We start from the raw sequence: 21,352 nt of genomic DNA on the forward strand, positions 1-21,352 counted from the left end.
TGAGAGCTACAGCCTGGGACCATTGGTTCCTCTCAAGGAAAGTGGGCTCTGTTTTTCCCTTCCTCTATCAGGTCATGCATTCTTCAGTCTCTTTTGTAAGACTTGAGATAGAGAAATAGTATCAAGGAATGAAGACAGTGTGGTATAGAATCTAGTGGTGAGGGAGGAGAAAAAGGGAGAAGGGCAGCTTGCTTCCTTACTGTATTGTTGTTATTGTTGTCTCTAAGTCATCTCTGACTCTTTGTGACTCCATGGACAGCAGCACACCAGGCTTGGCTCAAACTCATGTGCATTGAGTCAATGTTGCCATCCAGTCATCTTATTCTCTGTTGTCCCCTTCTCCTCTTTCCTTCAGTCTTTCCTAGCATCAGAGTCTTTTCCAATGAGTGGGCTCTTCACATCAGGTGGCCAAAGTATTAGAGCTTCAGCTTTAGCATCAGTCCTTCCAATGAATGTTCAGGGTTGATTTTCTTTAGGACTGACTGGTTTGATCTCCCTGCTGTACAAGGGACTCTCAAAAGTCTTCTCTAGTACCATAATTTAAAGCATAAGTTCTTTGGAGCTCAGCCTTCTTTATGGTCCAACTCTCACATCCATACATGACTACTGGAAAAACCATAGCTTTGACTATACAAATGTTTGTTGACAAAGTACTGTCTCGGCTTTTTAGTATGCTGTCTAGATTTGTCATAACTTTCCTTCCAAAAAGTGTCTTTTAATTTTCTGGCTTCATTCACAGTCTGCAGTAATTTTGGAGCCCAAGAAAATAAAATCTGTCATTGTTTCCACTTTTTACCCTTCTATTTGCCATGAACTGATGGGACTAGTTGCCATGATCTTAGTTTTTCAATTAGAGTTTTAAGCCAGCTTTTTCACTCTGCTCTTTCACCTTTATCAAGAGGCTCTTTAGTTCCTCTTCACTTTCTGACACTAGAGTTATATCATCTGCATATCTGAGGTTGTTATTTCTCCCAGCAATCTTGATTCCAGCTTGTGATTCATTCAGCCTGGCTTTTCACATGATGCACTCTGCATATAAGTTAAATAAGCAGGATGACAGTATACAGCCTTGACGTACTCTTTCCCTTTTTGGAACCAGTCCATTGTTCCATGTCTAGTTCTAACTGTTGCTCCTTGAGCTGCATCCAGGTTTCTCAGGAGGCAGGTAAGGTGGTCTGGTATTCCCATCTCTTTAAGAATTTTTGTTTGTTGTGATCCACATAGCCAAAGGCTTTAGTGTAGTCAATGAAACAGAAGTAGATGGGGTTTTTGGAATTCCCTTGATTTTTCTATGATCCAACGGATATTGGCAATTTGATCTCTGGTTACTCTTCCTTTTCTAAATCTAGTTTGTACATCTGGAAGTTCTCAGTTCACATACCGTTGAAGCCTAGCTTGTAGGATTTTGAGCATTACCTTGCTAGCATGTGAAATGAGCAAATTGTATGATAGTTTGAACGTTCTTTGGTATTGGAATGAAAACTGACCTTTTCCAGTCCTGTGGCCACTGCTGAGTTTTCCAAATTTGCTGGCGTATTGAGTGCAGCACTTTAACAGCATTCTCTTTTAGGATTTGAAATAGCCCCACTGGGACTCCATCACATCCACTAGCTTTGTTTATAATAATGCTTCCTAAGGCCCACTTGATATCACACTCCACGATATCTAGCTCCAGGTGAGTCACCACACCATCATGGTTATTTGAATCATTTAGACCTTTCTTGTACAGTTCTATATATTCTTGACATCTCTTCTAATCTCTTCTGCTTCTGTTAGGTCCTTGCCATTTCTGTCATTTATTGTGCCCATCTTTGCTTCAAATGTTCCCTTGGTATCTCCAGTTTTCTTGAAGAGATCTCTTGTCTTTCCCATTCTGTTGTTTTCCTCTATTTTTTGCTTTCCCATTCTGTTGTTTTCCTCTATTTTTTTGCATTGTTCACTTCAGAAGGCTTTCCTATCTCTCCTTTCTATTCTCTGGGACTCTGGATTCAATTGGGTATATCTGTCCTTTTCTCCTTTGCCTTTTGCTTCTCTTCTCAGCCATTTGTAAGTCCTTTTCAGACAACTACTTTGCCTTCTTGCATTTCTTTTTGGAGGAATGGTTTTGGTCAACATCTCCTGTGCAGTGTTACAAACCTCTGTCCATAGTTCCTCAAGTACTCTATCAGATCTAGTCCCTTGAATCTATTTGTCACCTCCACTTATAATCATAAAGGATTTAATTTAGGTCATACCCAAATGGCCTAGTGGTTTTCCCTACTTTCTTCAATGTAAGCCTGAATTTTGAAATAAGGAACTGATGATCTGAGCCATAGTCAGCTCCAGGTCTTGTTTTTGCTGACTATATAGAGCTTCTCCATCTTCAGCTACAAAGACTATAATCCTCTCTGCAGGTAGAGGATTATCAAACTTAAAGTTCATGACTGCCTGTGAGGTCAACAGACCAGCACAGTGATCAGACCTTGGGTCATGCTGCTTGGGCTTGGCACTTGTACATTGTAGGTTATCCACAGCAGCAGTGACCATAGCTATCCTAACATCAGTTATATCATGAACAATTTGAACTCTGAAAATAACCAAGTTTTTGGTAGGGGGAGGTTCACTAAGAATGCTGTCATCTTCCTCACTCATTCATTTTCATACCCTGTTTAGTAATGGCAAAGGAAAAGAATTCATCTATGAACATCAAATTGTAGCGTGTACTTACTCTTGATTTATCCAGGCTAAAGGAGCAATTCTATTTTCTTCAATTTTATTATAACGTAATCCAATGACATTGATCTTTCTGGTATGATTAAAAGAAATTTCAGTTATTTCTTCAATTTGGTTATTTTCTAGGTATAATTCCTATAATTAAAAGAAAAGACATTTTTCTTCATATTACTTGATATGATAAATATATTCAATTTCACAGAATTAAAATATATTCAGTTTCACAGAATTAAAATCATGTTATAAACTGTTGTCATTAGTGTTAGTTAATGAAAGAGTCTTGCAGCTCTTCCAAATGAGTTAATTTTTTACATTGTCAGATTTTCTAGCTAGCAAAATAAAGTGTACTGTCTGTCATGGTTATGGAATTAAATGAATTTAATTATTTTTAACCATAAAATGATATGATATAGCATATCATGATAATTGTATAAAGCTTTCTAATTTATAAAACTTATTCACATAAATTATTTCATTTGGGCTTCAAAGACCTAGAAACTAAAAAATAGGTAGAAATTATCCCCATCTAGTAGTGAAAAAACTCAGGCCTGGAGAGATGGCAAGGTGTTTGCAAAGTTAAACGGCTGATACATGAGGGAATGCTTGCTGGCCCCAGCTTAGAGTCATCCTGTTTCCTGCCAGTCCATGCTGTCTGTAATTTTTTTAGGCTCACATTTTTAAGGTTTGTTTGTATTATAATTTCTTTAATTAAAAGTTCATTAAGAGCCTTCATTTAACATCAGGGTGAAGTTAGAACTATTAGTAAGTTGTCAGTAGCTAGCTGCCTTCAAGTTAAATTCATTTGACTTTACAAGGAATTTGTCACTCAGAAATCTTGTTGGAATTCAGAAGTATGATTTGTGTATATATATATTTGGAGTAATTCCTATTGTCGTAATTTCCCCCTCTTTGTCATTTAATTTTGATATTGTTGGAACTGTGTAAAGTAAATTTTAGTGTTCTGCTTCATACCTATTTAGGGGTGAACTCTTATTAGTGGCTCCTAAACTTGATTGTAGGTTAGAATCACTCGTCAGCTTTTTAAAGTATAAATTCCAACTTAAATTAACAGAGCACACTCATTTATACGTTGAAACTGCACGTGTGAAGTGGTGCGTTGAAAGGGTTCAGAGTGTATGTACATGCATGGACAACAGCTCCCAAGAAGCTAGTAAGAGGGTCTTTAGAAAGAGAAACCAGGGATGGGAGTGTCAGACATGGAATGGAGACACACTGCTCTTTTGTACTATTCAAGTGTTGTGTGTGTGTGTTTTACTGTGTGCATGCATTATCTATTTAAAATTTTATTTAAAAAAAAAAAAACAATAAATTGTTGACCCCATTCTCCAAAGAACCTGATTTAGCATGTCTGGTATAGGCCCCAAAATCTGTATTTGTTTAGAATCCAAGTAATTCTGAGGTAAAGCTAGGTTATGAGTGCAACCTCAATTTTTACAGTTTTGGTAAATTCTAAATGCCTGTCTTAATCTACAAATAGGAGGAAGAGGAAGCATGGTGGCTGTGTAGCAGCAGTATCAGATTGAGATTGATGGCCCTCTTTTGGCTCACTGGGTTCACAGCCATATGAAGCTTCATCCTGCTGGCTGATTGTTTATGGGACAGAAATAGAGCTCAGAGGAAGTAACCTACGGGTCACCTGGATCTGCTAAACCTCAGTTCTTAATGCGGAATGTCAGGGTGTACACTTAGCAGGGAAGGCCCCACCAGAGTACCCCCATAGTAAAGTGTGTCCTGTGTTGTAGCAAGGGAGACCACACACTTGGGCCGCAGGAAGTCTATCCAGAGGGGACGGACACCGGACAGTGCTAGTCAAAACTAGTAAGCTGTGAGAAGTGAGTGAGGGGTGGACTGCTCAGCAGCCTTCTCTGCAAATCTTGTCCATCCTTACAGGGTCACTGCTAGCCTAGGTGGGCCTCTGAGTGGAACAGACTGAGATGAACATCACATTTCCAGTTTGAGATAGTTTAAACTACTTTGCAAATCAAGGTGCTTTGTCCAAGTTGTACTTTCTGTTTGAACTTTGAGTTCATCTTCCCTATTCTCTCCCCAAGAGCTGTCAGTAAGACCAATTTTCACTTTACCAAGATTCTCTACTAGTAGTAATAATTCTGATTCATAATTTTGTATTGTTTGAAAACAGTACTCAAATTATAATAAATTTTATTTATAGCACCAGAATGACTCAGTTTAATATGCATCACGATAATCTTTTAAAATATATTGTTTGTTTTGTCATTGTGTGCTATATTTAAAGTATAAAACATTATAAAGAAAATATTGGTACCTCAATAGAAGCAGGAAGACCCTGTGGTATAATTCTAAATTTATTTCTTCCCAGACGCAGGTAGGATAGGCTCTTCAAATGTTTGAAAGCTAAGGAATTGACATTGGTTTCACTGAGATTGTTTCCTTCCAATTCTAAAGTGACCAATTGATTTAAGTCTATAAAAAAAAATTATTGTGATATTATGATTTAAAAACATGCAATTTCTATAGGCTTTCAAAATTTCATGTGAGATGTTCACTTTATTTGGACGACTAATGTTATAGCTTCTTTCTTTGAATCCCCCCATAGAGCCTTTTCCCAAGTACTCTTCACATTTGCACAACAAATGTTCAGTTCAGCCAGGACTCAGTGCTGACTGCATGGTTCAGGAGAGACACGCCTGTAGAGAAATCACTGTTGTGTTGTATGATGAAAGTTTGTAACCCTCATACCAAAGCCAAAAAACACCACAGAAAGAAAGAAAATTATAGGCAAATATCACTGAAAAACATATATGCAAAATAACTAACAAAATACTGGGAAACCAAATTTAATAATACATTAAAAGGATCATAAACTGTAATCAAGTGGGACTTGTTTCAGAGATGCTAGAATGGCTTAATATCCACAAATAAATCAGTGTGATACACCACATTAACAAATTGACAAATAAAAGTCATATGATCACCTCAATAGAGGCAAAAAAAGCTTTTGACAAAATTCAATATCCATTTATGTAAAGACTCAACAAAGTGGGTACAGAGGGAACATCCCTCAACATATATGACAAACCTACAGCCAATATCATACTCAAAAGTGAAAAGCTCGAAGCATATCCTCTAAAATCAGGAATAAGACAAGGATGCCCAATCTTACTGCTTTTATTCAACATAATGCTGGAAGTCCCAGCCATAGCAATCAGACAAGGCAAAGAAAGGAATCCAAGTTGGGAAGGAAGAAGTAAAATTGTCACTGTAGACAACATGATACTATATATATAGAAAATTGTAAAGACTGCCTCCAAAAAGCTATTACAACTAGTACATGAATTCAGTAAAGTTTCAGGATACAAAATTAATACACAGAAATCTGTTGAGCTTCTATACACTGGCAATAAACTATCAGAAAGAGAAATATTAAGAAGACAGCCCCATTTCCAATTGCCTCAAAAAGAATAAAAACTTAGGAATAAATGTAAACAAGGAGGTAAAAGACCTGTACTCAGAAAACTATGAGACACTGATGAAAAAATAATTGAAGGCAACACAGACAAACGGAAAGATATTCCATGTGCATAAACTAGAAGAGTTAATACTGTTAAAATTACTATACTGCCTAAAAAGACAGTCTACAGATTCAGTGCAATCCCTATCAAAATACCAATGGCATTTTTCACAAAACTAGAACACGTAAGTGTAATATTTGTATGGAAGTGCAGAAGATCTCAAATAGCGAAAACAATCGAGAAAGAAGAACAAAGCTGGATAGATCACACTCCCTGTTTTCAGGCTACAGTAATTGAAACAGTGTGGTACTACCACAAAAACAGACCTGGAGACCAATGGAACAGAATAGAGAGCCCAGAAATAAACCCACACATTTATGGTCAATTAATCTTTGAGAAAGGGAGTTAAGAATGTACAGTATGGAAAGGAGCGTTTGTATAATGAACAGAAGTCAGAAGAAGGAGGTGGGGGAGCAGGACACCACCCAGAGGTGGCAATGAAGTATTTGCAAAGACAGATAGGTATGAAATGGTGGCATAACCAGGGAGGTACAGAGAGTGATGCAATGGGTGGTTCCTTTTTTCAGGACACAAAAGGAGCACTCTTGCCTGGTAAACCCTCAGTCTTTGAACAAGGGAATTACAGCAGTAAATTCCCATTGCAGTGTTCACTTCCTGGCAGAGTGAAGCCAGATGGACATTTTGAAAGAATGACTAAAAATTCCACACATTCAGATTGAGCTACCAAGAAAGGCCTTTATACAAACAAGTTTCTTTCTAAATTGTTTCTTCAGGTCTCTGGAGTGGTATGACCAAATCAATTGGAAACTTAGAAGAGAATGGACAGCTTAGCAGTGATGATACCCAGAGGCATCTGAGTCAGACATTCAGGGTGTAACTTTGGAGTTTGTTCAGCGGCCAAAATTTTCAGAATAGCGGATGTTTTCATATTCAATTCGAGTCATGGATATTGCGCTGATACGCTCTGTGCAACTTAGATCCTACTCTTAGGCATGCAGAGAAGTAAGACATAGTCTAAAGTGAAAACAAAAGACACTGCCATCACAAGTACCTCATAGGTTCTAGAACATGACAAGGAGAAGATGGCAGTGTAGATTTGAGGGGTACGGAAGTGTGAGTGGGGCTAGACTCTCAAGATAGAAAGACATAGGTAGAAATGGGAGGGTGAGGCAGCCAGGTGAACACATGGAGGTATGAGCCCACATGGTTGTGCTCAGGAGTAGGAAAGAGATCAGCCCTAGAGTGGCCCATCTGTAAGAGAGGATGAAGGTTGTGGAGAAGACAGAGGTAGGCTGGGCAGGGCCTTCATGCACCAGAAAATAAGGTGTGACTTTCCTTCTGGGCAGCGAGAAGCCTCTGGCCAGGGAACAGCATGACAAAATACTAATCTGCTGGTATTTAATATCAACTGAAGGGCAGAAAGGAAGTATGGAGGCCAATTATTAAATTATGATACATGATTCTATTTCTTTATATAACCAATTCCACAACTAAAGGTACTGAGGATCCAAGCATATTTATCTAGAACATAGCTGAGGTTTGGGAATGGAGAATTTTTTTCAGAGAAAAACAGGTGATAGAAGTAGACTAGTGGTTATTACATGAGCTCACAAGAGAGAGAAACACAATAATGCAAATTCATGATCTTATGCGTTAATGTACAGTCATTCTGAGTGGATAGCCACACGCCATCATTGCTAGAAATGACACCATGATCATGGATTTTGGTTTGTTGTCATCATTAATGAAGACAGGAACATTTTTTAGCATGTCCTGTTTTCTTCTGCTCTCCCCCTTCTAGCTTCACCTTCCCTTTTGATGTTGTTGTTTAGTTATTATGTCATGTCCAACTCTCTTGCGACTCCACAGACTGTAGCCCACCAGGCCCCTCTGTCCATAGGATTTCCCAAGCAAGAATACTAGAGTAGATTCCCATTTCCTTCTCAAGGGGATCTTCCCGACCCAAGGATCAAACCCATGTCCCCTACATTGGCAGGCAGATTGTTTACCACTGAGCTGCCAAGGAAGCCCCACCTTCTCTTTTAAGACCTTCCTTTTCTCTAGAGTGGGTATGCAGGTCTCCCAGTAGATCCTGGATAGCCTCCTAGCACCTTGGCATAGCATGTATAGCTCTCCGTTGTGTGGTTCCTTCTCATCTTTTCACATCATCTTTTGTTCTTCACTCCTTATCATAGCCTGCATCTAAGATTTATGAAACTGAAATGTTTTTCCCATAGCATCTAGATTGTTTTTTACACTTTTGCATGTATTACTTTCCATGAAGTGCCGTCTTTCCCACTTCCCTGGAACTATACATTAATATATAAAACCTGGAAAGGTCATGAGGGAGGTAACAGAAGTGCTGCAGGCCACTGATAGTCAGCCCAGGGGCTTCCACCCAGAAAAGCAGTGTCACAGCGCTGGCAGTGGCCTTTGTTTTGGGCTTGCCTTGCTCACTGCCAGCCAGCCTGACCATCCACAACAGTGGGACTCACAGGAGCTGAGGAACTGCAATGGCTGCAGCAGGTGAAAGAGAACTCAGTACCAAAGGTGCCAACACTGGAGCAGAGCTAAGAAGCCAGTACCGAAGGACCAGCACTGGAGCGGGGCTAAGAACACAGGCTAAACAGAAGAGGAGCCTTCAGGACACAAAGCCTACAGAGGCTTCGCTGGGCAAGATGACAGTGCAGAGCCTTCTCACTGGTCAGCTGCAAGGAGCTGAGGCATATGAGGTACTCAGACTGTGGAGATGGGCAGGGGAGGCTAGGTCACCCTGGACCACAGTTAGCCCTCTGGGAATATGGAAACTTTTTCATGAGGGAGAGGTGCATGTGAGTGGAGAAGCAGTTATAGGAATGCGAGAGAGTACTTTCCAAACAAGGACTTAAAGCATGCCATTTTGATAGCTCTGCTAGAAATACCATCTCACATGTAGTTCACATGTAGCCCATTAGTACACTTGTCCTAAATTGTGTTCCTTTGGTCTGTTTCACCTCGCAGCTAGAAGTTGAACTTTCTAATGTCTTTTCCATATGACAAAAGCCCTTCAAATTTTGTTTGTTAATGTTTTTCACGTGTACCCTGAAATCCATCTGGAAATAGAGTATTTCCATAACTCTGTCATCCTCAGATTTGGCAATTTTCATTATTGTTTTTTTCCTATCACCAGAAGTGTTTTGTCCTTATGAATTTTTTTGAGGAGTAAATTCCCCATTTTAAAGGAATAAAGGTTGGGTGATCAACACTAACATCATAAGTATAGTTCAGATCAAATAAACAAAAGTTACGCACTATACCTCTATACCTCAAGAGCTACACTAGACTGGTAGGAAGATAAAAAGAAAAATTAGACAGTCTCTGTCTAAAGAAGCATATAATCTAATCAACAACATTAGCTAGAATTCTTGAAAAGGCAAATGTAATACTACCTTATTTATCTTGAGTTCATAATATGACAACCTCAGTTATCCAGCTCAGTCCAGAAATAGTCTTAAGAAGAGTGAATTCCAGTTGTATCAAATGAACAAAATGTGGGGCACCTTCACTTCAGCCCATCCATGGGAAAGCCAGGCTGACCTGGCAACCACATACCCATGCACATCATTTGTCTTGCCTTGTGGGGCACATGCACCTCGATAACACACAAGTGCCAGGAGTGACAGAGCAACTCTTGGGGGAACAAGACTATTAAAGCCAAAGTGACTGCCGTATATAGTGCATGTGCTAAAGTTTATGTTTGCTTTGATTTTAGAATAGCCCCTCAAAACCTCACATCCCCATTTACTTCTATTTTATATATGATTCTCATGTGCCAAACCATGACATGTTAAAATAGCAAAATGTTTGGATGTGATGGAATTGTGCATGGGGTATATTGAGCATCTAAGAGTGATAAAGGAGACCATTTAAACAAGCCATGGTATTATCACCATTAACACCATCGTGTTATCACCAATACCAAAAACAGTACAAATATAGGATGAGAACACATGGCTATTTGGGGAATGTTAGTATAACTCTTAGGACATTATGGACTTGTTGTTCAGTTATTGTATTATAAATGATGAAAACCTGAAATCATTGAAAGTTTATTTATAGAATACTTTTTAAAGACAACAGGCAGTTTAAAATACATTTTTTAAAGTTTCACCAATCAATAGTTAAAATAAGTTTTATCAACTTAAATGGTAACATGAACTACAAACTTTTTATTAGCTATTCACTTAGCAATATTGCAAATAAAATTTCCATACAACTATAGAAGAAAGATTATAAGGACACACGTCATAAAGTCAAATGTTAAGTACCTGATAAACTTTCTTCATCAATAACCTGCAGCTTGTTCTCATTGATTTTGAGTTCTTCTAATGTAGATGGTAGTTCTGAAGGAATCGTTACCAAATTGTTTCCATCCATATTTAAGCGCATTAAATTCTTTAGAAACTTCAAAAAAGGCAAATCTCAAAATTACTTTTTTATCTTGTCACAGAAATGCAGTCATATATATTATTTAATAGTCAGTTTGCAGTAGTTACTAAAGTTTCACAAACTTTCAGTTTATTCAGGCTTAGGCATGAATCCCCAATTCTCCCTGCCAGGTAGATGTTGATCCTGTTAATAGCATTTATTCCCTGGTATTTTCAGCAAACCACATTTGGTGATTTTGTATCATACTCATCCATATTTTTACTGTGACTTATATTTTAAGTCATATTTTACTGTGACAGGAGAAAGTTCCTATCACCACTGGACCAGCCATATTTTCCTAGATCTTATGTTTTTGCCTTCTCAGCAGTAGAGTCAAAATTTATTAAATCATGCAGTAATCTGAATCTGTCATCGATACTAACAATATAGCAGTTTGAATCCTTTCAATGTGTTTGTAAACCTCAGTTTTCTATCTGTACTAAGCAGAAACAGTCATGAAATAGCACTAACTATTGTGGAAATTCATCAAAATTAAATGCCACAAATATCACAAACTATTTCTATATGGTACCCAAACTGTTTTGACAGTCTGGAGAGTGTATATCCACATTTGTAGTTACATGTTTGTTGGCCAGACTAGCCCCCACTACCAAAGTTGCAGAGTGATTTACTTCAAAGATGCTGAAAGTTAATTTCAGCAGTTTGGAAATGAGATAGAGAATCCCAAAAACAAACAAACAAAAAAAACAAGTTATTTCCTACAATGTCCTCTTTTTTGATCAAATAGAGAAAATGTACAAGTCCCAACTGTTGTTCTATCAGAAGGACAACTAGCATGAAGCAGGACTCCAGGTCTTTCACATGAATGTGGACACCAAGTGTCTGGAACTCTCTCATCTGCAGCCCAGAATGTAAATAAGAACCAGGAACTAAGCTTGTAAGAGGCCAGTGACTTATCCAAAGAGTGGAAGAAAACCATCCAAGGGGATAAAGTTTGACTTCCTGGCATATAACATATTTTACTTGGGCTTCTTTAACCACACACAATTTTGAGTAATTGTTTGCACACACAAATTCCTCCTTTCTTCTGCCTTTGTTTTACGGAAAGTCCTTGTTACTCTCTTTTCTCCCTTTTGGAAAAAAAATTTAGTTAAATCTGATTCTTTCCAAAGTTTACTCTATGCTTTTCTCTTTCCCTCTCTGCCCAACCTATCCCCAAGCTAATTTTCTTCTGAGCCTCTTTGTTCTTGCAGAACCCTACCTGCTGAAGTATTCTTTACCAGATTTTGCAGACTGCACAAAATAAGGAAGTTTTGTCTTGCTGGCCTGAAAATGTTAGCAGTTTCTAAATAAGCTCTCCTTTTTCCCCAGAAATACCTCACATACTAAGAGACCATATTTCAACATGTTTTCAGGTACTTGGGAAGAAACTCTTCCGTAAATTCTAAACATTAGTTTTGTCATTGATGCAACTGTGGGTGCGTTAAGGACAAAGCATAGAAAAAACAGAAATTTGTAAAACAACCAAGTATATTCAAGATATAACTTGGATACAGTTTAGGGATATCAGAGAAGAAAATTTCTTTGACAAAAACTCCTTTAAAACATTTTACTGGGACTTCTTTGATGGTGCAGTGAATAAGAATCCACTTGCCAATACAGGGGATATAGGTTCAATCCTGGTCCAGGGAGATCCCACATGCTGCATGGCAACTAAGCCCATGCACCACAACTACTGAGCCTGTGTTCTAGAGCCTTGAACCACAGCTGCTGAGCCCATGTGCTGCAGCTGCTGAAGTTCGCATGCCTACAGCCTGAGCTCTGCAACAAGAGAAGCCAGCACACCACAACAGAGTAACCCCTGCTCACTGCAACTAGAGAAAAGCCTACATGCAGCAACAAAGACCCAGTGCAACAACAAAAAAGAACATACTTTTCTTTCCTTCTCCATCTCCACCCATTATCAGTACAGTTAATGAGAAAGCCATCCAAGTGGACTTTTAGAAATCATAGTACATATTTACCTTGAATGCTTTTGGACCTATGCCTGAAGAGGTGATATTATTTTTGCTCAGATCAAGCCTTTCCAAATTCGGTAATCCATTAAATGCTTCATCCGGAATGGAGGTGATGGAATTGTCTAGGACACACAGCAATTATGTTTTAGGCCTATGTGCCTGTAAATACATATACACATGTACATGCATAGATAGCAAAAGAGAGCTTTATCTAGAGGAAAACACAGTCCTTAGAGCAAGGACAATGTTATATAATAAATGAGTATTTATAAAAAAATAAAAGACTGAGACTAGACTATTACATGCGGTCAAAATTTTCACTCTGAGGACCTGTCTTGCTGTAGTACATCATGTTTAGATGAAGCTGCTTAAAACAGCCAGAATGTGGGTTGCCAGACAATTCTGTTAGCAATATGCATTTTACAACAAAGATGTGTTGTGGAAGGTACTATAGAAACTGAATTTTATAGTTCTTCATATTTTCCTATTGACACTTCTTAGACTCTGGACCAGAAATATTTTTTAATGAAATCTTGGGCAAGTAACTTACCTTCTCCAAGCATCAGTTTGCTCTAAATAAGAAGTTTGAGGAGATTGTTTCTCAGATTGCTGCCAGATCTAATGTTAAAATTCTATGACTTCAATCTATAGAAGTTCCTGCATGCTTTAATTTATGGGGTTTTGTTTGACATTTAGTTAAATATAGTAGTCAGTGATTTTATACCCAGAGAATGAGCTTAACAGAAATGGTGGTGGTTTAGTCGCTAAGTCGTGTCCAACTCTTGTGACCCCATGGACTGTAACCTGCCAGGCTCCTCTGTCCATGGGATTCTGCAGGCAACAATACTAGAGTGGGTTGCCATTTTCCTTCTCCAGGGTACCTTCCCAACCCAGGAATTGAACCCACGTCTCCTGTGGCTCTTGCATTGCAGGTCAGTTCTTTACCACTGAACCAATAGGGAAGCCCAAGAAATGGTGAGTACTATAAAAACCATGTGGTAGCTTTCTTATAAAACCAGGATAGTGTAACTGAGCACACATCGTCTTTCGTAAGATTTTCTACCTTCACAGATTAATAGTTTGTCTAATGGCAGAGCACACCTAGCAGTTAGGCTACAGAAGGAGGGGGCGTTGCTAAAAAAGGAAGCTCTCAGCATAAGAGTAATTCCTTAGGAAATCATATAAGCCTAGCATCAGGAAGGCCATAATACCTGAAGTGTCCTATTGTAAACTGGCTGTCCTGACTAAGGAGTCAGGCTGTGTCAGTTGAGTATTTATATGATCATTTATTATTTCTATGGTAGTTTATTTCTGTTACTTCTCCCAAGACACGTCTGAAACCCCACTCAGATTCTCTCAGCCCTGCATCTTAAGAGCCATGCCCAGCGTGGCCTTATCGCCAAGACTCGTTCACTGTCCCAGTCTCCACACCAGCCAGCCTCACACACATATCTGTCCTGCCGGTCCTCTACTCAGAGCTCTTCTTGACCCTTTAAGAACATGAGCAAACGGTCTGGATCACGTCATGCCTACCAAGTAGCTAAAATCAGGGGGAAAGCAACAGGGACGCTGTGATATTGCTGGAAGGAGTCTCACAGCCATTTTAAGGAAGTCTGGCCATTTCTTATAAAGGTAAACCTGCTTTTACTGTATCATTCAGCAATCCACTCCTGGGTATATGCCCTAGGAAAAAGAAAACTTAAGTCCACACAAGCATCCATATATGGATCTTTATAGCAACTGTTGCATAATTGCCCCAAACTGGAAATAATCCAGATGTCCTTCACCTGGTACGTGTGGTCCATCCAAACAATGGAATGCCACTCAAAAGTGAGGAGGAGCAAGTTGTTGATAAACACAAGAACCTGAATAGCTCTCAGAAGTTTTATGGTAAGTGAAAGAAGTCCAACTGAAAAGGCTCCACACTGTATGCATTTCTGTGGCATCCTAGAAAAGCTACTCTAGAGACAGAAAACATCAGGGCTGGTGAAAGAAGGGACATGAGAGAATTTGGTGAGGTGATGAAAATGTTATACCTTGAATGTGTGACTGTATGACTATGCATTTGCCAAAACTTAAAGAATAACACGCTAACAATTTTTTTACTGAATATAACTTATACCTCATAAAGCTGATTTTAGAAAAAAAGTCAATGGGACATCATGATTTGATTTGGAGGAATTTGCATTATACCTGATGGTGCTTTTCTGTAGTAAACACCTATCTCTTCTGCAAAGTTTTTATGTTTGAAGATTGTGAAATTAATCTGTTGGGGTCCATTTATATTATGAAATTATAATATCACATTCATAGGGCAATGAGAGGTAACCACAGAATCAAACAACATCCACATCTTACCTATGAGCTCCAGACTTGTAATCTCTGGTGCTGTTAGCGGTGGTATTTGTGTGAGGTCAGCGCTGATACAGGAGATGGTTTTGTAGGACAGAGAGCACATGCTTGGCAGAGACGGTATGCCTCTGGGGGTAGCTGGGATTGGGAGTCGAGGGGGCATCCTGAACGTGTCTCCTCTGATGGTCTCATCCTCATCCTCATCGTCATCGTCTTCCTCCTCATCGTCATCGTCTTCCTCCTCCTCATCGTCGTCTTCCTCATTCTCCCTTGCTGGGTTTCTGTGTTGATGGGCCTGCCTCCCCTCCTCTTCAGGCCTCTGCGCTTTCCCTTCTCTGCTCTGTCCCTCATTGATAGGTCTCCCCCAGTCTCCAGGGCTAAAAGTCTTTTTCTTTTGCTCCCTATTTTCATCTTGTTTGACTTCTTCTTCATCCTCCTCAAGTTGAAGTTCCTCTTTTCTCAGTGCTCGATTCATTTCCACCCAAGGAGGTGACTGTTGCTTATGAGGTAAATTGGTAGGTTCTCTTTGTTCTGAAGAATCACCAGAAAATTCAGTTCTGTCATTTAATGCTGTACCACTGAGTAGCAAATAGGAGGCTACTGACCACGAAATAAGACAGCAAGGGCAAGTTGTGGTATTAATGAAAGGAAAAATCATAGTGAAAATTAGGTTAGTAAATATTATTCCCTCCAGGAATATGAGTGCAATTTAAACATGAAATGCATTTGTAGTCTTTGCTTGAATAATTTTAGTAGAAATAAATGAATGTTATTTGTGTTTTGTAAGATGTTATAGGCAATTCTTGTTTGCTTTATGAGCCTTATTTTACTAAGGTATCATGCTATCTGATGACTAAAGAGGGAATAATATTACCATACGTTACAAAATGGTAAGCAGTCCTATTGTGAGATTATAAAATAATCAGATGTGATGCCTTTATAATAGATACTGTTCAGTTAATTGGGGTTATTGATAATGTAAGAATTTGTACACTGTCAGACATAAAAACATGAAGCAGGTGTATATTTTACTTGTTTATGATAATGAAATCGGCTTTTATTATATTTGTCTGATTTTCTTTCAGCTCCATGTGCCTAAAAGTATCCTCTGAAATTCAGAATTATAGAAAATCATCTTCTCTTTTCCTCCCAGACTCTGTACTTAAATCATGTTTACTGCTTGAGATCTATGGAAGATGTCCTGTTTAAATGATACTTTCTTAACCTAGACATATGCATAGAGTATTTTTTTATTATTTCATGATGATAACATAATATATTATAGTAGAAAGTTTATCTACATTTGTATTTAATTGTTATTATCTTTGGCAGAGAGCAGGGAAGACTTGACACAGACCAGACCCTCTGAATGAAGAGTTTTTAAGGGAAAAATAAGCTCAGTACATAGATTTTCTTTCATCAAAATATAAAAATTTACTTAATCATTTCCATGATCTTATTTAATACCATACATAAATCACCCCAAAAAAGAACTCAAAATGTAATTATTTGAAATAATTACTTGAAATTTCAATTCAGTATATATTATAAAGTCTGTGAGTTATTTTTTTCACATCTCTTGACAAACATGCAAAAGGAGAATAGGAAAAAATTAGCAAAAGGAAACTAAAGCTATCATATTGAAACATTTAAAATCTTTCCTGTGTATCCAAGTTTATTTTTCCAAAATAACCACAGTATTTTTCAAGAACAGTAGTTCAAGTTTTGAAAAATATCTGAGCATTTCTGGATCTTGCCTTTATAAACCTTGTGTTTCATCTCCCAAGTTGTCAGTTTCATTAAACACTTTTATTTTCTAACACTTTTTTAAAAGTTATATTATCTTAGTAAAACAATTGGTGCTTAGTCACTCCATTGCATCCGACTCTTTGCAACCCTTTGGACTGTAGCACACCAGGCTTCTCTGTCCATGGGATTTTCCAGGCAAGAATACTAGAGTGGGTTGCCATTTCCTCCTCCAGGGAATCTTCCCAACCCAGGGATCAAACCTGCGTCTCCAGTGTCTCCCGCATTGCAGGCGGATTCTTTACCCAATGAGCCATCAGAGATTCTCAAAGCAGTTGGTACTCTACACCAAATACAGTTCCTAAATGTCCTGAAGTTCTTCTTGGAAGGAGACTTCCGTGGATAGCTACCCTGTGATCATCCTGTGTGTGTGGAAACAGTCTACCTTAATCATAGGCAATAGAAAACATCCCTATTCCCTATCCCTTCCCATCAAATTATCTAACACACATTTATTTCATAAGCTACTGACTAGGCTTTTCTTGAAGGAATCCTGAGCCTCCTTCTTGAGAGTCCTCTGCCCCATCAGTCTCATAGGATAAGGGACAGTAAACAGCCAACAAAACCTCATAGCATATAATCTTTCTCTGCACAGCAGTACCACAAAAGAAAGCCACTGCTCTTGGGCCATGGCCTTTATTTCCCAAGGATTACCTGAGCAGTAATAACTGCACATAGACTGAGAGAATTGTTTATTCTCTCTAGATGCAAGCCCCTCCCCACTTTCTTCACCCTGAGTTCTTTATTTGGGTTGATAACTGTAGGTACATTGAGTTGAATTGAGACAACGCATATAAGGAACTAAACAGAGCTCTTCACACCTACTAAGAATGTGGGAGCTGTTTACTGTGTAAATTCTGTCACTCCATCTGTAAGGCTGAGAGTCAAATGTGGAATGTGATCTGGGCCGAGTTCAAATTGAGCTAAAACTCTAAAACCACTGTCTTTTATTTCTCTCCTCTGATATAATCTCCCAAGTAATTTCCTTGTTTGTCATCACTGTGCCAGTATTTAAGTACCCTGCTGACTAGTTTATCATAATTTAAATTTTAAGATAAGGACTTCTGTGGTGGTCCAGTGGCTCAGACTGCACTCCCAGTTTAAGGGGCCCAGGTTTGATCCCTGGTCAGGGAATTAGATCCCACACACTGCCACTAAGAGTTTGCATGCCATGACTAAAAAAGATCCCTCATTGCAGGAGCAAAGACTAAAGAACCCACCTGCTGCAACTAAGACCTGGCACAGCCAAATAAGCAAGTATTTTTTTAAAAAAGAAATATCCTTTAAAAAAATAAAATTTAAGGTAGTGATGAAATAAAAGCAAATGAAAGTTAAAGACTAAATCACGTGTGATATTTTGTTTGGGCTAAATATTTGTACCAGTATCAGAGCAGACAGGGCAGCATTCTCCTTCAGGTATAATTGTCTGGGGGCACATCTGAGGGTGGCACTTGGTCTCATCACAAAGCACTTTTCCATTCAAGCAGAGGCAGGTAGTACAGGGCTCCGGAGACCACACAGCTTTGTTATACATGATCATCCCATTTGCCAAACAGTGTCCTTTCTTTCCTAGAAGAGAACAGTAACATTTAAATTCCTTCTCTGATCACTAGCACCTTTGAATGGAAGTGAGCCCAATGTGAAGCCCAGAGTGATAGAGCCACACAAGAATAACATATGTTCATTCATACATAGGGTAAAAGTATCTTACATATGTAACCCCTTGAAGTGCTTTTCACGTGTACTCTCAAGCCCTCTTACTTCTCTGAGTGGACCTCCTCATGGTAACTTGACTCTAAATTGTGCTTTTCATCCTGCATCTGTCAGGATGGCTGAGCTATTATAATGGCGACAAATAATCCTCAAATCTCAGTTATTTCTTGTTCATGCTGGATATCCAATGTAGATATTGTTTGTCGAGACAAACGATAGGCTTCGTCTCCAAGCAGGCTACCCTGCTGGCCACAGCAGTGGGAATATGAGGTTGCAAATAACACACAAGCTCTAAATGTATCTAATTACATTGAACCAAGGCAAATTATATGGCTACATCTAACTTCAGAAGAGAAAAAGCAGTATAGTTCCATAACATGCCAGAGAGCAGAGAACCAGAACAGCACTAATGATGAGCCAGCCCACACTGTACCCTTCTCAGTGTGCAGATGGAGAGGTGAAATTAGGCTATGTGCTTGTGGTGCTTCTGGCATTGAAGTCTCAATAATACATTGCAGCTATCTCTGGTTTTAGAATTGTTGTGTTGTTGAAATACAGTTCTAATACCCTTTTAAAGTGCACAGTACAGTGGGTTTTAGTATCTTATTCTCTCTTCATACATGGATAAGTGTGCCAACTAAGCAGGCCATTAGACAGCCAATTTGAATATTAGAGGTGATGTTTTCCTTCTAATCCTAATGTTAGTCCTGATAACTCTTCTCCATTTGATGAGCCACTGTCCCCTCAAGTGAGAGCTCACATTTGTCTCCTTCTCTCCCTCACCACTGTGTTAGCCCTATTCATCTCTAGGTTTATATGCAAGGGAACAGGAATTCAGATAGAAACTTGTACACAAATATTCATAGCTGTCCTATTCACAGTAGCCAAAAGGTGGAAACAGCACAGTTATATCCATCAGTGGATGAAAGGATAAACAAAACGTGGTGTTTCTCTGCAGTGAAATATTATTCAGCCATAAAAAAGAATGAAGTACATACTACATGAATGAACCTTGAAAACATTAGGCTGAGTGAAAGCAGTCAGACACAAAAGGCTACGTATTATAGGCTTCCTTTCATATTAAATATACAGAATAGACAAATTCATAGAGACAGAAAGATTAGTGATTGCCAGGGACTTGGTGGGGAGGGGTGGGAAAAGAAAATGGGGAGTAAGTGCTTAATATGTATGCAGTTCTCTTTTAGGGTGAAGAAAATGTTCAGGAACTAGGTAGTGGTGATGGTTGTACAATATTGTGAATATACTAAATGTCACTGAATTGTACACTGTATAATGGTTAAATGATAAGTTTTATGTTATGTGTGTTTTATCACAATTTTTTAAAAGTCTGTTTTCCAGACCACTGGAAAACATTTTAGGACAATTTAGAAATGTTTAGTATACATTGTTTGTACTTTATACACATCACCCTATATTGTATATTTTTAAAACAGATTTGAGATCACATTATGGATACTGCTTTTCAGTCTTTTTATTTTCTGTTATTATAGCTTAGATATCTTTCCACATAATTAGAGAAATTGACTTCATCATTCTTTAAGAGTTATGGGTACACTATAATTATCATTTTAGATTCCCTGCCTTGAGACTCTTTCTTCTCTCCAATCATGTTGTAAATATGACCTAAATTGTCTATTTTCATCATAATTGTATGTTATTTCTGTTAGCTTCATGGAAATAACATCATTTAAAAGTATTTGGTTCTCTTGAGACAAATATGAAGTATTGGTCACAGAACATTATGTGGTGATATTTTCTTTTGTCTTCTGAGAGTTTTATGTAATGATAACATACGTAAAATATAATTACTTTTTCCTTCCAAACCTGGAAAAATGCGGACCATTACATATTAGTGTTTAAAATGCCTAGTTGAAATCTTTGGAAGAATTTCCAATCTTTTCAAACTTTAAAAATTCAGGAAAAAAATTCTGTAATTTGATCTATATAAAATAAATTCAGTGGCTTAACTTCATATTTGTTTGAAAATATTTAATAGCCATGAGTTCATAGACTCATTTGAATCATTTATTTCTATATCCTAGATAACCTATCATGATAAATGACATGTATATTACTATAGTAGGATTACAACTATTTAAAATACATGGCATAGTAAACAGACTGGAAATAATAAACCAAATAGTATGTATGGTTTTATAAATATAGTTGTGGAATAAGTAATGTTTTTCTTTTTTCCAATAATTTTATAAGTATATTCTATAAATGATTTTTAATTACTTCAAAATTTATCTTTATAGATTAAATTAAAAGATAATAACTTGAGTTTTTAAAAATTTTCTTCATGGAGCTTCTCTCTCTCTTCCTCTCTCCTACTATTTGCTTACCTGGTAACACATTATAGCTTGATTCTACTCCAGGAACACTTAAAAAAGATTCAAAATTTTCCTCAATACTGTAATCCAAGTTAATTATGGGAAGTTTTGCTGCAGGTGTAACTGTCTTCATCTGCTGAATTCCAGGCTGTCTAACAGATCTGTGGGTGGACAAGGAACTTTTTCTCAGTCTTCTATGATACATCTTCCTTCTTTGCCTCCTAGAAGTTTCTTCATTTTGTCCAAAGTCAGTTTGAAAAATGAGAAGCAGAAGAAAACAATACAAGCTTGAAAACTTCATGCTTTCTTTTTCACCATTTGATTCCTAGGATGAAAATGAAATGGAATTTTGGAGTTAGTGACTAAATTTTTTACCTCTGAAAATTGGCTTATAATTAATTGCCTATATCCCTCAGCAGCAAGTCTCTGAGAAATA

The 21,352-nt window shown here is 38.0% G+C and overlaps 2 protein-coding genes across 4 annotated transcripts in view; one reads left to right on the forward strand and one right to left on the reverse strand.

Annotated features, from left to right (window-relative positions):
• The window catches only part of CENPP (centromere protein P), a 232,061-nt gene that overhangs the window by 162,830 nt on the left and 47,879 nt on the right, over positions 1–21,352 (forward strand). The window lies entirely within an intron of this gene.
• Positions 1–21,352, reverse strand: part of ECM2 (extracellular matrix protein 2) — a 40,563-nt gene that overhangs the window by 8,226 nt on the left and 10,985 nt on the right. The window contains exons 2-8 of one of the 3 annotated variants that reach the window (XM_061426205.1): positions 20,929–21,241; positions 18,230–18,418; positions 15,050–15,574; positions 12,698–12,813; positions 10,553–10,688; positions 5,018–5,175; positions 2,708–2,847 (exon numbers count right to left, since the gene is read on the reverse strand). In XM_061426205.1, coding sequence (XP_061282189.1) covers positions 2,708–2,847; positions 5,018–5,175; positions 10,553–10,688; positions 12,698–12,813; positions 15,050–15,574; positions 18,230–18,418; positions 20,929–21,217 — 1,553 coding nt within the window. In that variant the 5' untranslated portion in view covers positions 21,218–21,241. Of the gene's footprint in view, positions 1–2,707; positions 2,848–5,017; positions 5,176–10,552; positions 10,689–12,697; positions 12,814–15,049; positions 15,644–18,229; positions 18,419–20,928; positions 21,242–21,352 lie in introns of all 3 variants that reach the window. The other 2 variants (XM_061426204.1, XM_061426203.1) reach the window with 2 other exon arrangements.

The sequence above is a fragment of the Bos javanicus genome, chromosome 8, assembly GCF_032452875.1.
Source record: "Bos javanicus breed banteng chromosome 8, ARS-OSU_banteng_1.0, whole genome shotgun sequence".
In the NCBI taxonomy this organism is placed as follows: domain Eukaryota; kingdom Metazoa; phylum Chordata; class Mammalia; order Artiodactyla; family Bovidae; genus Bos; species Bos javanicus.